The sequence below is a fragment of the Aedes albopictus genome, chromosome 2, assembly GCF_035046485.1.
Source record: "Aedes albopictus strain Foshan chromosome 2, AalbF5, whole genome shotgun sequence".
Classification (NCBI taxonomy): Eukaryota; Metazoa; Arthropoda; class Insecta; order Diptera; family Culicidae; genus Aedes; species Aedes albopictus.
Window position 1 is genome coordinate 332,957,861 of NC_085137.1, and position 14,289 is coordinate 332,972,149.

The following is a 14,289-nucleotide window of genomic DNA, read 5'->3' on the forward strand; positions in this document are numbered from 1 at the left end:
GTGGAAAAATGTGAAAGAGTAAGAGACTTAGGAGTAATCTTAGACTCTAAGCTTACTTTCGTAGACCACTACAACACAATAATTCACAGGGCTAATAACATGCTAGGGTTTATTAAGCGTTTCTGCTACAACTTTAATGACCCATACACAATAAAAACTCTGTATATTGCATATGTAAGATCAATACTGGAATATTGCAGCATTGTATGGTCTCCTTTTTCAATCACGCACGAAGAAAGATTAGAATCAGTACAAAAGCAATTTCTATTATATGCTCTTCGTAAATTAGGTTGGACTTCATTTCCACTTCCATCATATGAAGCACGCTGCAAGCTTATCGACATACAAACATTGAAAGAGCGGCGTGAAATTGCAATGGTTTCTTTTGTTAACGATATCGTTTCACAACGTATTGATTCAACAAAAATCTTATCCTCATTAAATTTTTACATACCTTCTCGGCAACTACGAAATCGAAACATATTCATAACAAACCACCGTAGAACAAACTACGCCAAATTTGGGCCTCTTAATCGAATGATGGACATTTATAATCAACACTGCGAAACCATTGACTTTACAATGTCTCGGCATAACCTTAGAAAATACTTTTTTGTAATTACGTTGCGAAAAGTTTTACTTTTCCATCAGTGAAAATGTCGGGAAAAGGCCTACTTTTCCACACTTGAACAACAGTGCCGAAAAGTACTACTTTTCGGCACTCTCAAGTGTGCCGAAAAGTAGTACTTTTCGGCACTGTTGTTGAAATGGCCAATTTGATTATTCTTTTGCACTCTTTTGTACTACACTAAGTCTAACTAACTAAGTCAATTTGCTGGACGTACATTTCTTTTATGTTCAGGTACGTCCTGCATTTGATTTCCGGTATTATTTCTTTCAAAATTAGAAAGCTAAGTGCCAGACCAAACTGGACGTGAGCTTGAAAATTTGTGACAGTCATCTCGGTCTGTCCTGATCTGCCGGCCTTCTGAAACGCCTACTTGATTAGATAATAGCCTAAAGCACGTGGAAGCTCGCTTACCTGTTATCTCAGAATGTGTTCGTGTGGCAAATGAAGGTGGTATTCGATGGTTGTTTTCGTAATTACAAAAAACTTTGTATGCAACTCGTTGCAAAACTCGATTTTTTCAGCACTCGTTGTATTTATCCAACTCGGCAAGCCTCGTTGGATAAATGTACAACTCGTGCTGAAAAAATCATCATTTTGCAACTTGTTGCATAAATAACTATTACAGTCTTCGAAGTCCCAACACCTAAAAACATTATAAATACACTACCTATCCTAATTTAATTTTTTAATATTTTTTATGTATTTCTTGGACTAAACTATAGCATTAAGAAACAAAAAATATGTATATGTAAATGTACTAGTCTACGTCGGTTGACGAAATAAATAAATAAATAAATAATGATCCGAGTCGATGTTCGGGCCTCTGTAGGACCTCACATCTATGACGTCCGAGAAATGTCGCCCGTCGACCAGCACGTGGTCTATCTGGGAGCAAGTGTCACCACTCGGGTGTCGCCAAGTGTGTTTTCGGATATTCTTACGTGCGAAGTAGGTACTGCTGATTGCCATCCCTCTAGCAGCAGCGAATGTCACAAGGCGCAGACCATTATCGTTGGTAACAGAATGAAGGCTTTCCGTTCCAATGACAGGCCGAAAAAACATTCTCTGCCGATCTGCGCTTTTGCATCTCCGATGACTATTTTGACATCTTGTTTTGGGCACTCTCCGTAGGCCTTATCAAGGCTCTTATAGAACTCATCCTTCATGTCATCGGGTTTGTCGTTCGTTGGCGCATAGATGCTGATCAGGCTGTAGTTGAAGAACTTGCCCTTCATCCTCAACCCACAGATTCGGTCGCTTATCGGCTTCCACCGAATAACTCGCTTCATCTGCTTCCCGATCACTGTAAAGCCAACTCCGCGTTCTGCCTTATCGCCGCAGCTGTAGTAGATGTGGTGCTTGAATGAAGTGTTGGCGATGGGATTCGCGTTCTCCAGTTTTGGGCCAGCGTATCTCCTGGATAGCGGCCACATTAACGCCGACATTCCGCAGTTCACGAGCTAGGAGCCCAACACGTGCGGGTTCATTCAAAGTTCTCACGTTCCAAGATCCGACTTTCCAATCGTTGTCCTTTATTCGTTGCCGGGTCTGTTGCCGTTGAATCAATCCGTTTACTCTACTATTGCTTTTCTGGGTGTTTGAAGGTTTTCAGCAGGCTACCTTACCTGGGCCGCGCTGCCTACATTGCATTGAAGGGGCTGCCTCCTTAGGTATAGCTGACGCAATACAGCATTTCATACTCAGCCGCTGGATGCCAGAACAGACGCTGTTTGAGCCGCACCTCCTTGGTGACTAGACGCTCGGATGGTACCTCCTCAATCTAGCTGAAGTCAGAAGGACAACAGTGCCCAGGCTGCACTACCAGCTAAGCACACAACTCTTTTTTTTTTTTTTTTTTTTTTTTATAGAATGAGGAAACCTGTTGGTTAGCAACACCGTAGGAAAACCACATTCTGCACTACCTGACCTTGCTCCGCGGCACGCCCGTTAGGGATTACTTCGTAGAGGAGGGGGGGGACTGTGCTTTCGCACTCTCGCTCATCTGTCAGCCATCACACTCGGCATATCTCTAGGGGGCCAACTCGACTAACTGTTGGTCGGCCCGCCATTTCCTTTGGAGGTGGAGCACGATTGTGGATACCGTGTTCGACACGACATTCCACTCGTCCACCCCCGTACACATCCTCTCAATAATGTTATCGGGAGTAGTATCCCTGCCGCATACCTCTAACATGCTCGACCTCTGCTCCGCAAAACGCGGGCACTCGAAGAGTACATGTTCCGCCGTCTCCGCCCTGTTTGCACACTCCGGGCATGAGGGTGAGTTTGCATGCCCGAACCTGTGCAGGTACCACCTAAAGCACCCATGGCCCGACAGAAATTGTGTCAGGTGAAAGTTCACTTCGCCATGGGGTCTACACGTCCACCGGGACACGCTCGGTATGAGCCTGTGTGTCCACCTACCCTTTGTTGAAGAGTCCCAGACTCTTTGCCATTTCACCATAGACGAAGTTCTGGCGTTTCGTCGCGCACCTCTCGTACCTCTTTCATCGTAGCACTCAACATCCTCGGCCAACACCAGTGCTATCGGCATCATGCCCGCTAACACGCATACCGCGTCTTTCGAGACAGTCCGGTATGCACTGGCCACCCTGAGGCACATCAGCCTATGTACACTCTCTAGTCGGTCAACATTCCTCTGCAGCTTGAGCGCGTTCGACCATGCGGCGGCGCCATACCGTAGTATGGACACCGCGACTGACGCGAGCAGCTTCCGCTTACTCGAGACAACTGCCGAACTGTTTGACATCATCCTAGACAATGCCATAACCGCTACACTCGCCCTCTTACAAGCATACTCGACATGACTACTGAAGCTCAACTTGTCGTCGACCATGACTCCAAGGAGCTTCAGTGAGCGACAGGACTCGATCGAGCACCCGCCCGTGGTGACCACTGCCTGCTGTGCAGACTGGCGGTTGTTCACCACCACCACCTCTGTCTTGTGGTGTGCGAGTGTCAGTTGCCTCGACCTCATCCAGCCCTCCACTATGTCAATCGCATGCGCTGCCGTCAATTCCACCTCTTCGAGCGACTCACCGTATACCACCAGGGTAATGTCGTCGGCGAAGCCAACCAACTTTACTCCCGGTGGTAGTGCTAGCCTCAGTACTCCATCATATGCCGCGTTCCACAGTACCGGACCCAAGATGGATCCTTGCGGTACACCTGCAGTGACATTGTACTGTTTTTGGCCTTCCTCGGTGTCGTAAATCAGCACCCTGTTCTGGAAGTAACTACCCAGAATACGCCTTAGGCCAGCCGGGACCCCTAAGCGAGATATGGCGCTCTCTATGGCGGCCCAGCTTACACTATTGAAGGCGTTTCTAACGTCTAGCGTTACGATCGCGCAGTACCGTATGCCTCTCCTCTTTTTCTGCAGCGCAATTTCGGCCAATCCAGTCACCGACCTAATGGCATCCACTGTCGATCTACCTTTGCGAAACCCGTACTGGCTGTCTGATAGCCCCGCGTTGTCCGACCTCTCGGTATAGACCAATAACCTTGACAGAATGATCCGCTCCAGGAGTTTCCCGGCCGTGTCCAGGAGGCAAATTGGTCTATAAGCCGACGGGTCGCCTGGTGGCTTCCCGTGCTTGGGCAGTAGAACCAACTTTTGCCTTTTCCACCTCTCCGGAAACTCGCCTCTATCCAAGCATCTCTGCATAGCCGATCTGATCATGTCAGGGCTAGCCTCGATGGCCGCTTTGATAGCCACCGTCGGAATGCCATCCGGGCCCGGGGCCTTGTTCAGCTTAAGTGATTTCGCAATTGCGGCTAACTCCTCATTCGTCACTGGGGGAACCTCACTCGGACCAGGATGGTCTTGTGGTGTGGGTGCCCATGGTCTCACCTCGTGGTGCGGGAACAACGTTTCCACGATCCTCTGCAGCATCGCGGGAGAGCGTTCCGGTGGTGCAGATGTGCCTTTCGTTTTGCACATGACTACGCGGTACGCATCACCCAAGGGGGTTGTGTTGGCCGTCTGACAGAGATCGTTGAAGCACGCCCGCTTACGCGCCTTGATCTCTTTGTTCAGTGCCAACTTTGCCGCCCTGTATGCCACCTCTCGCTCCGCTCTCGACTCATCGGTCCGGGCTCTCTGCATCCTTCTCCTTGCCCTGTGGCAAGATGCACGGAGCTCCGCGATTTCTTGACACCACCAGTACACCGGTCTTCGTCCATTCCTGGGTATGGATCGCCTCGGCATTGCCGCATCACACGCTCGTCTCAAGGTACCAACTAGACCGTCGCTAGACAAGTAGTCTGTATTCTGCTCCATGAGCATCCACTCCACAAATGCTGGCTTATCGAAACTCGAGGTTAGCCATCCTCGGTGAGTGTCGGTTATCCTCGACTGCTGCCGTCTACCGCCCTGTTCGATACTGTATCGAATCGCCAGGTGATCACTATGCGTGTACCCGTTATCAACTCTCCAGTCTGAGCTAGGGTTAAGCCCTGGGCTCCAGAAGGTCACATCAATGATGGACTCCGCACCGTTTCTGCTAAAAGTGCTTACACTGCCGACATTCGCGATCTCAACGTTCAATCCCGCCATAGCTTCGAGTAGAGCCCAACCTCTCTCGTTCGTAGAGCGACTGCCCCACTCGACCGCCCACGCGTTAAAGTCCCCACCGATGACCAAGGGGCTCAGTCCAGCTAGAGCGCTTGACAGCGAATCTAGCATGGACGAGAACTGACCTATCGGCCACCTAGGTGGGGCATAGCAGCTGCAGTAGTAGACTCCGCCGATCTTCGCAATCGCGAAGCCCTCGCACGTCGTGGAGATTATCTCCTGGACCGGGTACCGACCGGTCGTACAGATCGCCGCTTTCTTGGCCTTATCCGCAACCCAGTTTCCGTTATTGGGGGGGATGCGGTATGGGTCCGAAAGAAGCGCGATGTCTATACTCGACTCCGAGGCGGATTGCCACAACAGCTGCTGCGCGGCTTCACAGTGATTCAGGTTCAACTGTGTGACTTGCGTCATTTTCGGCCGTTACGTCCACTTATGCTTGGGCACTTAGGCCCACCCGTCACATGGCCCTTGTTCGTCGTGCAAATCAGACACTTTGGCGCCGATTTACACTCCCTGACGAAGTGGCCTTCTACTCCGCATCTCCTGCAGAGCTTGCTCCTATCCGGGCCTTTGCACGCCCACGACTTGTGGCCTCGTCCGAAACACCTGAAGCACACTTCCGGCGGCTCACATACACTGAGCGGGCACTCTGACCATCCGACTTCGACCATGCCCTTAGCAGTCGCTTTCTTCGCTTCCCCGACTGGAAGCTTGATCGTCGCGATCTGCATACCTGCTGGGCCTCGCCTCATGCGGATCGATGCGCATGGCGCGTCCACATTACACTGCTGTTTAAGAACAGCAGAGAGCTCCTCCGCGGTGGTGATCTCATCCAAGTTCTTACACTGGATGGTCATCTCCGGCGTCAGAGCCCTCACCCGCACTTTTTCACCAAGCACTTCTTGTGCTAGAGCCGTGTAGGAAGAGCCCTTGTTAACGGCATTCTTCTTCAGCTCTAGCATCATCTCTCCAGTCCTAGTGCGCCGGATGCTTTTAACATCCGCACCTAGTCCCGAGAGACGATCCTCGCTCCGCATAGCCCGCAGCACATCTGCGTAGCTATTGCCCTCTGCTTTGAGCACCAGTGCGTCGCCTTTCGTACGCTTACGCGCCGGCTTCGCCTTGGTTTTGCTCAAAACCTTCTCTCTTTCTACGCGCCCTCTCTTGCCAACCGTGATCCAAGGGTTCACCTTCCCTTGGACCGGTTGGTCACTGCTACCGCTCTTAGCAGTCTCGCCTCGGGGTTTCGGCTCTTTGCCCCGAGCCCGTTTCGCTACCGGCTTGGCGTTACTCGCACTACGCGGGCGTTTGCCACTCACCGGCCGCTCCACATCCATCGATCTCGGCCGTTTGGTTTGGGCCGAGATTTTTTCACTCTCTGCAGCCCCACCTGGCTGCACCTTGCACACACTCTCTGTGGAGGAGCGGTCCGTTTGCGTGGACCTCTCCTCTCTACCCGCACTACGATCAAACAGGAGATCGTACTCCCTCCGGGCCTGGGCGACCGAATCGCGGAGCCTCAGCAGACCTTTTTTAAGGTCTTTACTGATGTTGTTCCGCCCACTGGTGTATCCGATCAGCTCGTCGAGCTGTTCGGAGACCACCAGCAGCTTCGGAAGTCCATCCCTGTTGCGAGTCAGCGCACGCGTGAGCTCTGCCCCACTCATCTGCGTGTCCTCTATTGCCGACCCGACCCTCGGAGTGCCGTACTCCGACACTTGCGGGGATTCTACCCTCGACGCCTGCGTTGGTGATCTGACCAGTCCGCTTTTCGCGAACGGGTTGATCACCTCACCCTCCACGTTCTCAGATTCCCTAATCAAATACGATTCCATCACTGCTGTAAGGGTCCCCCTTAGAGCCGCTATCCCTCACTGCCACTGAAGTAGTCGCCCAAGGATCCCGGTGGTTATCTATGCAAGCAGGGAGGCCACCCACGGGTTGGCACAGGCCCTTATGGGACCTGAGCTCAGAGCCAGGATCAGCGCAAATCAGGATACTTCAACTGAACCTACCTCCACCCAGTTAGTTTCCTAAGCTGGATACAGTTCGGGAACGTACTCTAAGGCCTTGCCAAGGTTTTATGGGACGGAAGGCGGCTCCGACATTAGCCCATCCGTCGTTTCAGGTCAGTGTCACCCGGCCCTACTAAGAGGATAGAATGCCGTCACCACCAGCACTCCTCTACTCCGCGGTCCTCTTAGAGTGTACCATCTCATTGACCAGTAACGTCGCGCGCCAGTATATCGTAATCAGGAGCTTACTGACATCGCTCCTGATGTGCCCGAGGCACCCCTGACTAGGCTGTGGCACTTTGGAAGCGGTGCCGGTTCGCTTGAACAGAGTTGATGCTTCCGGATGTGTGGTATTTCTGAAGAGGCCCAGCAGAGCCCACTGCTGAACCCCCGCCACGCCTAGGCAAACCCCGCTTGAACAGTTCGTGTGCAGCGCACATGATGCTCGGTCACCTTGCGATGCCAAAGGTGAGTCCTCACTGATGTTAGAACATGCTTCGCCTAAGAAACGCCATCTTAAGCTCCCACCGACACACAACTCTTAGCTGGCGGTCTTTGTCATCGTTTGACCCGTGGAAGCATGAGGTAGGAACTTGTGAGGACCAGAGCTATGTTGGACGCTCTCCTTATCGATTCACCGTTTTGCAGCCCCAGACCATCTCATTACTCTTGAAAAATCTGCGTTCACTAAGTCGGCCATAACATGTAAAGGTAAATCCAAGGAGTGAAAATAAATTTGGACGACGTCAGCAAACAAATTAATGAAACAGGATTTCAGTACATCAGGTAAATCATTGATAAATAATGAAAAAAGTAAGGGTCCTAAAATGGAGCCTTGTGGGACACCAGAGGTAATGCTAGCAGTATTAGAGTAAACTCCATTGGCGAACACTGATTGAGTACGATTGCACAGATATGTCCGTACCAATCCAATTGCAGAACTAGAGAATTGGAAGATTGATGAAAGTTTACGTAACAATTTAGCATGGGAAACTTTATCGAAGGCCTCAGAAAAATCTATAAGCAGTAAAAAAGCAACCCCTCTTTTATCGATTGAAGCATGTGTATATCGTCATGAACTTTAAGGACTGTAGTTGTTGTACTGTGCCCACAGCGGAATCCAGATTGATAACGCGACAGCATGTCATGAGCTTGGAAGTGTTGTTGGATTTGGGATTTGAGCATTTTTTCGAATACCTTTGACAAGGCCGGAAGAATGCTGATTGGGCGAAGGTTATCAAGAGTGTTACTTCTAGACTTTTTCCGAATGGGGATGATCTTGGCGCATTTCCATGCACGAGGATATTTTGAAGTTTCAATAATCAAATTGAATAAAAACGTTATCTTTGTAACTAGACAAGGTAAAACTAGTTTGATAAATTTTAGAGGTATGTTGTCTAAGCCAACTGCATCAGATGTAATGGATTTTATTGCCAAAATTGTATCTGCATCATCAACTGGAGAGAAACAAAATCCGTTATCATTACCTACAAATATAGAGTCGTTACTACTACCACTAAAGTTGGTTGCAAAAACATCATTAATTTCGTCGCTAGAATGTTCCCATTTTTCTTGGTTGGTAGAAGGTTTTGTAGAGTTAATTTGCTTTAGCTTTTTCCACAGATTTTGACTAGAGTTAGACAAACTGACGCGATAATCAACGTAATTGGACTTCGCGGCATTTATTAAGCTAGTAACTTTATTCCGTAATCTTCTGTACTGAGCATGATGATGAAAAGTCCTATCAGTATTCCAAAGTCTCTAGGCTATATCGCGTTCAATCATAGGCTTCTGAATTTCAGGAGTGAACCATGGGTTGCGTTTTGGATTACAACGGCGAAGAGGAACGAAAACATCATGCAAATCTGATAGAATTGTATTGAACAAATCGATAGCAACATCAGTGTCAGTTATGCTACGAGAAACGTCTCAATTTACAGAATCGATCGCATCTACGAGTGATGGAATATCTACGCTATTGTAATCACGAAACATATACATACTATTGCATTCGATGCGGGAAATATTAAGTGATGCAAATATTACATCATGCTTTGAAAACGCTGGGGCGGATACTTGATGAAGGTTGCTAACAAACTGAATATCAGAAGTAAATACAAGATCTATTTGAGAACAACCACTTATGAAAAAGTGTGTAGACCAAAGCAACCAATCTGTCTGTTTTGTAAGAAGGTTTACTCCAGTCCGTGTTAAAGTTACCCAAGATAACTACATCTGTGTAATTTAAAGAAAGCTCGGTAAATTTGTCATACAAAACTTGAGAACAATCTGATTGAGGGGGGTTGTAAATTGTAGCCAAAAGAAATTTATGTTGTTTGTACCTAATTTCAAGAAAAATATATTCGGTGAGATTGGAATAAGCTGCATTCAGTAGATGCTCTGACATCGAAAGGATTTTATGGTTCAGATCATTTTTTATGTACACACAAATACCTCCTCCACGACCGTAGATTCTATCATTTCGTACTAGTTTTAACCTTGTAAAGAAATCAAATCATCTGGAATTTCTTCAGTAAGCCAACTTTTATTTAGTTAGTTTTGAGTTACTCTACTTCACCAATGGTAAGCAGAAAGCTCAAGAGATAATGTGACAGACTTACAGAAACTCCTGCAGCTTATGGAATTTCCGGAAGCTGTTCTTAATCTCAAAACTAAAAGACAATGATCTATTTATAGTTCCATCATATAAGGCTAGATGTATTTCATACACCCATGATTACTGAGTTTATTGGGATGTAGACACTCATGAGAATATTCCATACGTTGTTGATCATCAAAGAAATCAGGTTTTACAATGCAGAATAATTCAAAAATGCAGAGCAATGTAGGACATTTATAATTTGTTTTGTAACATTCTGTAGTGCAGTAGAAAAGAATACTGTCGCCAGTATAGACATGAATTTCTGAACTTTATGGAAAATTAGATGACATAGATTAATCCAAATCATATTTGTTTGTATAATGAGACCATTTATAGTCATAGTGACTAATGTTATGACGGCAGATTTGAAAAGATAAACTCCATAACAGTTTTGATCGCACATAGTTTCCCAAAAATAATAAGGTTTAGTAAAGAACCACGAGATTTATGTAAATATGATTTGAATTGCGTTCAAAATACCGGGAAGCCTGGAAGTACTGGTACTAGTTCTGATGTAACGTCAGGAAAAAAACATACTTTTCAGAGACGAATACGTCCTAGTTCCTGTTTTGACATGGTGTTTGTTTCTTATCTATTTGCAGAAAAGCTAGCAGAAGCCACCCGAAAATTTGCCAATCTACGCACGGAGTTGAGTGAAACGCTCGAGCTCGAAGAATCTACCAAAAAGAAAAAGGACAATCTCCACAGGGTAAAGAAAAACCTTTTGCGGAAAAAGAATGTTTCCGTTCGTAAAATCCAGGAGCTGAAGCTTGCCTTCAGCGAGTTTTATTTAAGTCTTATCCTGCTGCAGAACTATCAAAATCTCAACTTCACCGGATTTCGCAAAATTCTAAAGAAACACGACAAACTGTTGAACGTGGACTTTGGTGCACGATGGAGAGCGGAGCACGTGGAGTCGGCACACTTTTACGTGAACAAGGACATCGACCGGTTGATCCACGAAACGGAAAACATTGTTACCAATGAAATCGAGGGCGGCGATCGACAGCGGGCCATGAAGCGTCTCCGAGTGCCACCTTTGGGCGAGCAGCAAAGTCCATGGACCACTTTCAAAGTGGGGTTATTTTCCGGATCGCTACTAGTGCTGTGCGTAGCAGTGTTGCTTTCGGCTATGTTCTACGATCGCAAAGATGACTGGATAGTTGCATTTCGATTGTATCGTGGACCACTTTTGGTAGTGGAGTTCCTCTTCCTCTGGGGAATCAATGTTTACGGATGGCGCTCGTCCGGCGTCAATCATGTACTGATATTCGAGTTAGATCCCCGGAATCATCTATCCGAGCAGCATCTAATGGAACTGGCATCAATTTTCGGAGTCATATGGACACTGAGTGTTCTTAGTTATCTCTATGCAGAATCGCTGAGCATACCGGCTTACCTGAGCCCCTTGGCGTTGTACCTACTGATGGCAGCATTCCTATTCAATCCAACAAAAACCTTTCGTCATGAAGCTCGCTTTTGGACAATCAGAATTATTAGTCGAATTGTTATGGCACCGTTTTTCTACGTAAATTTTGCCGATTTCTGGCTGGCGGACCAGCTAAACAGCATTGTTCCTGCATTTCTGGACTTGCAGTACTTCATCTGCTTCTATTCAACCATCACCAACTGGAATCATGTAGAAAACCCGAACCAATGCATTGATAACTCCCTGTGGATTCGACCCATCGTAGCTATGCTACCGGCATGGTTCCGTATGGCGCAGTGTCTGAGGCGATTCCGTGACACCCGTGATGCGCATCCACATTTGGCCAACGCCGTAAAGTATTCAACGTCTTTCTTTGTGGTGGCATTTTCTTCGTTGACGCAAGCCACTCGGGATCAGTACGAGAAAAGCATCGATAACCCTTGGTTCTACCTGTGGATCATCGCTTCGATTGTGTCGTCCTGCTATGCGTACACTTGGGACATCAAGATGGATTGGGGACTGTTCGACGCGAAGGCCAACGATAACAAATTCTTGCGAGACGAGGTGGTGTACAGCTCAAATGTAAGTATTATTAATGTGTGGAGCGGACCTGGTGTGATGGTTAGAACGCTTGACTATCACGCCGAGGACCTGGGATCGAATCCCACTCCCGACAAACTCACAAAATGTGAGTTCTTCCTTCGGAAGGGAAGTAAAGCGTGGGTCCCGAGATGAACTAGCCTTGGGCTAAAAAATCTCGTTAATACAGATAAAAAAAAGTATTATTAAAAAATATATTTATCGCAATCCTAGGCATGAGCATGAGCATGAGCATAGATGACCGCACAATTCGTAGTTGCTACTCCGTGATTGACCAGAGCAATCGAAATTGCACAAGGAACCAATGAATAGAGCTTGGGACTAGCTTACTATTCTCAATGTAAACAGTTCGAGAGCTCTAAACTTTAGTAAGGTCAATAACGGCGCCGGCCACGTCCTTGCGGTCAACGAGGATGGGAAGGAATGTTAGTGAGACAAACGTTGTTATAAAGACCGCGAATTGCTGCATCTCCTCGTTTATCTCAGGAAGGAATGTTTGTTAGTAGAGTAGTGTACATTGTCAATCTGGGAGTCACCTAAGGTTGGTGATGTAATTTATTAAGGGGCATAAAGTTTTCAAAAATTGTATGGGGCTAAAACAACAAGATTTTTTTCGACGAAAAAAAATAGCGTATAACCGATGCTTTAAGAATTGCGATATTTCCACTCGTTTTCAAGTTACTGAGCAAAGTAGGATTGGTTTGCTTCGGGATCTGAAAAATGGTGTTTTTTTTCTGCGGTTTTTGCTAGCGACTCAAAAACGAGTGGAGATATTACAATTCTAAACACATTTTTGGCCCTTAGGGTTCTAAAATCATCGGTTTTAATAGAATAGCGTATTTTTCTTCGAAAAAAAAATCATGTTTTTTTATTTTCAGACAACTTTAGGCCTCTTGAGAAACCGCTTAGCCTTGAGATACGGACTTCAAATTTTGACACGATCATTTCTGAGCTAAATCGATCATTTTCCAATAACGATCCTACAACATTTACAGTTGTTGCAAAACAAGGGACGGCTTAGTGTCCATCCCGGGATGTCCCGGGACAAGAGTTCTCGGAATTCAGGTGATTCCTGGATTTTTCGAATCCTGGGATTATTATTTTGGCTTCTCGGAATTCCAGGTATTCCCGGGTGTGTATTATTTTCAATTATTATCGCCAAAACTTCATATTTGACATATTCAACAAAATCTTTAACCAACATTTTATGATGTGTCATTTTGTGATTATACCCTAAAATACAGATTTCACGTATTTAGGATTTTTTTTCCTCAAAGTTTCAAATTTAAACGCAAGATCGGTATTACTTTACCTCTTCATGGCCTTTAAGAGGTAGTTTACTAGCTTTTATAAAATATATATAAATGGAAAAGTTGCTGTTGCATAAACAAATACAATGTATCCCAATTCACATCAGCATATTCGCTGGTTTCTGCTTTGCATATTATATTTAAAAACAGATCTACGGTTTATAAAAGTTCAAACAAAAGCGATGAGCTGCATAGGTTAAACATTTGACAAATCTTATTTTACTTCTACATTTGCCCTTGCCATAAGAAATTGCATTACATTGATAATGCATATTACACTATCATGCTGTAAATATTTTCGAACTGGGTAAGTGTAAGTTTTAGTGAGAATCATGTCCTGTGTTCGAAAACGTGAAGGAAAAAAATACAGTAGAGCAAAGTTCGACTTTCCATACAAGACTGTTGATTTAAAATCTATTTTTGTTCTATTTTTAAGCAAAATTGTTCGCTTCATACGTCTCTTTTTCCGTCCCTAATGCTCCTGATAGAGCTGATTTTTTTTTGTAACTGGCTAACATCTAATATTTCAAATGTATGTTGAGAAAAAAAATCAACTCTTCATTATGTTTTGGATATTTTGTTCAAATTTAAGGATATTGGCAAATATATTCTGCAATATCTCGACTCCCACTAATTTGATGCAAACATTATGTTTACATGATCGAAACATATTATATTCAGCTATCTAATTATGGAAAAAGAATCTTAGGTATGACGGAGATTCGATTCGAGCCGATATAATTAAATCGAGGATCCATGTAGAGAGAAACCTTAAACTGAACAGTGCTAGTCAATCTTTTCAGCCGTTTTTCCATTGCCTTCAAAAGTTTTGCTGAAAGAGTATTGTCCTTCATCCCGTACAACTGAGCCTGACAAATTAGCCACTGAGTATAGAATTCCGATAGTGGCACGTACTTTTGTTGGAGAGACACCGTTAGAAAAAACAATGGTTTCAAGGCATTACAAAACATATCAATAAATGTCCAGTGTTGCCACGACCACAGCACCGGCAACCCGGCCTGCGACGTCTGGAGATTCCCTC

At 45.8% G+C, this 14,289-nt stretch overlaps 1 protein-coding gene across 1 annotated transcript in view; it reads left to right on the forward strand.

Annotated features, from left to right (window-relative positions):
* LOC109398107 (solute carrier family 53 member 1) overlaps nt 1–14,289 on the forward strand; it is a 45,597-nt gene that overhangs the window by 5,734 nt on the left and 25,574 nt on the right. The window contains exon 3 of the mRNA XM_062852537.1: nt 10,511–11,919. Within this exon, the coding sequence (XP_062708521.1) occupies nt 10,511–11,919 (1,409 nt within the window). The remainder of the gene's footprint in view (nt 1–10,510; nt 11,920–14,289) is intronic.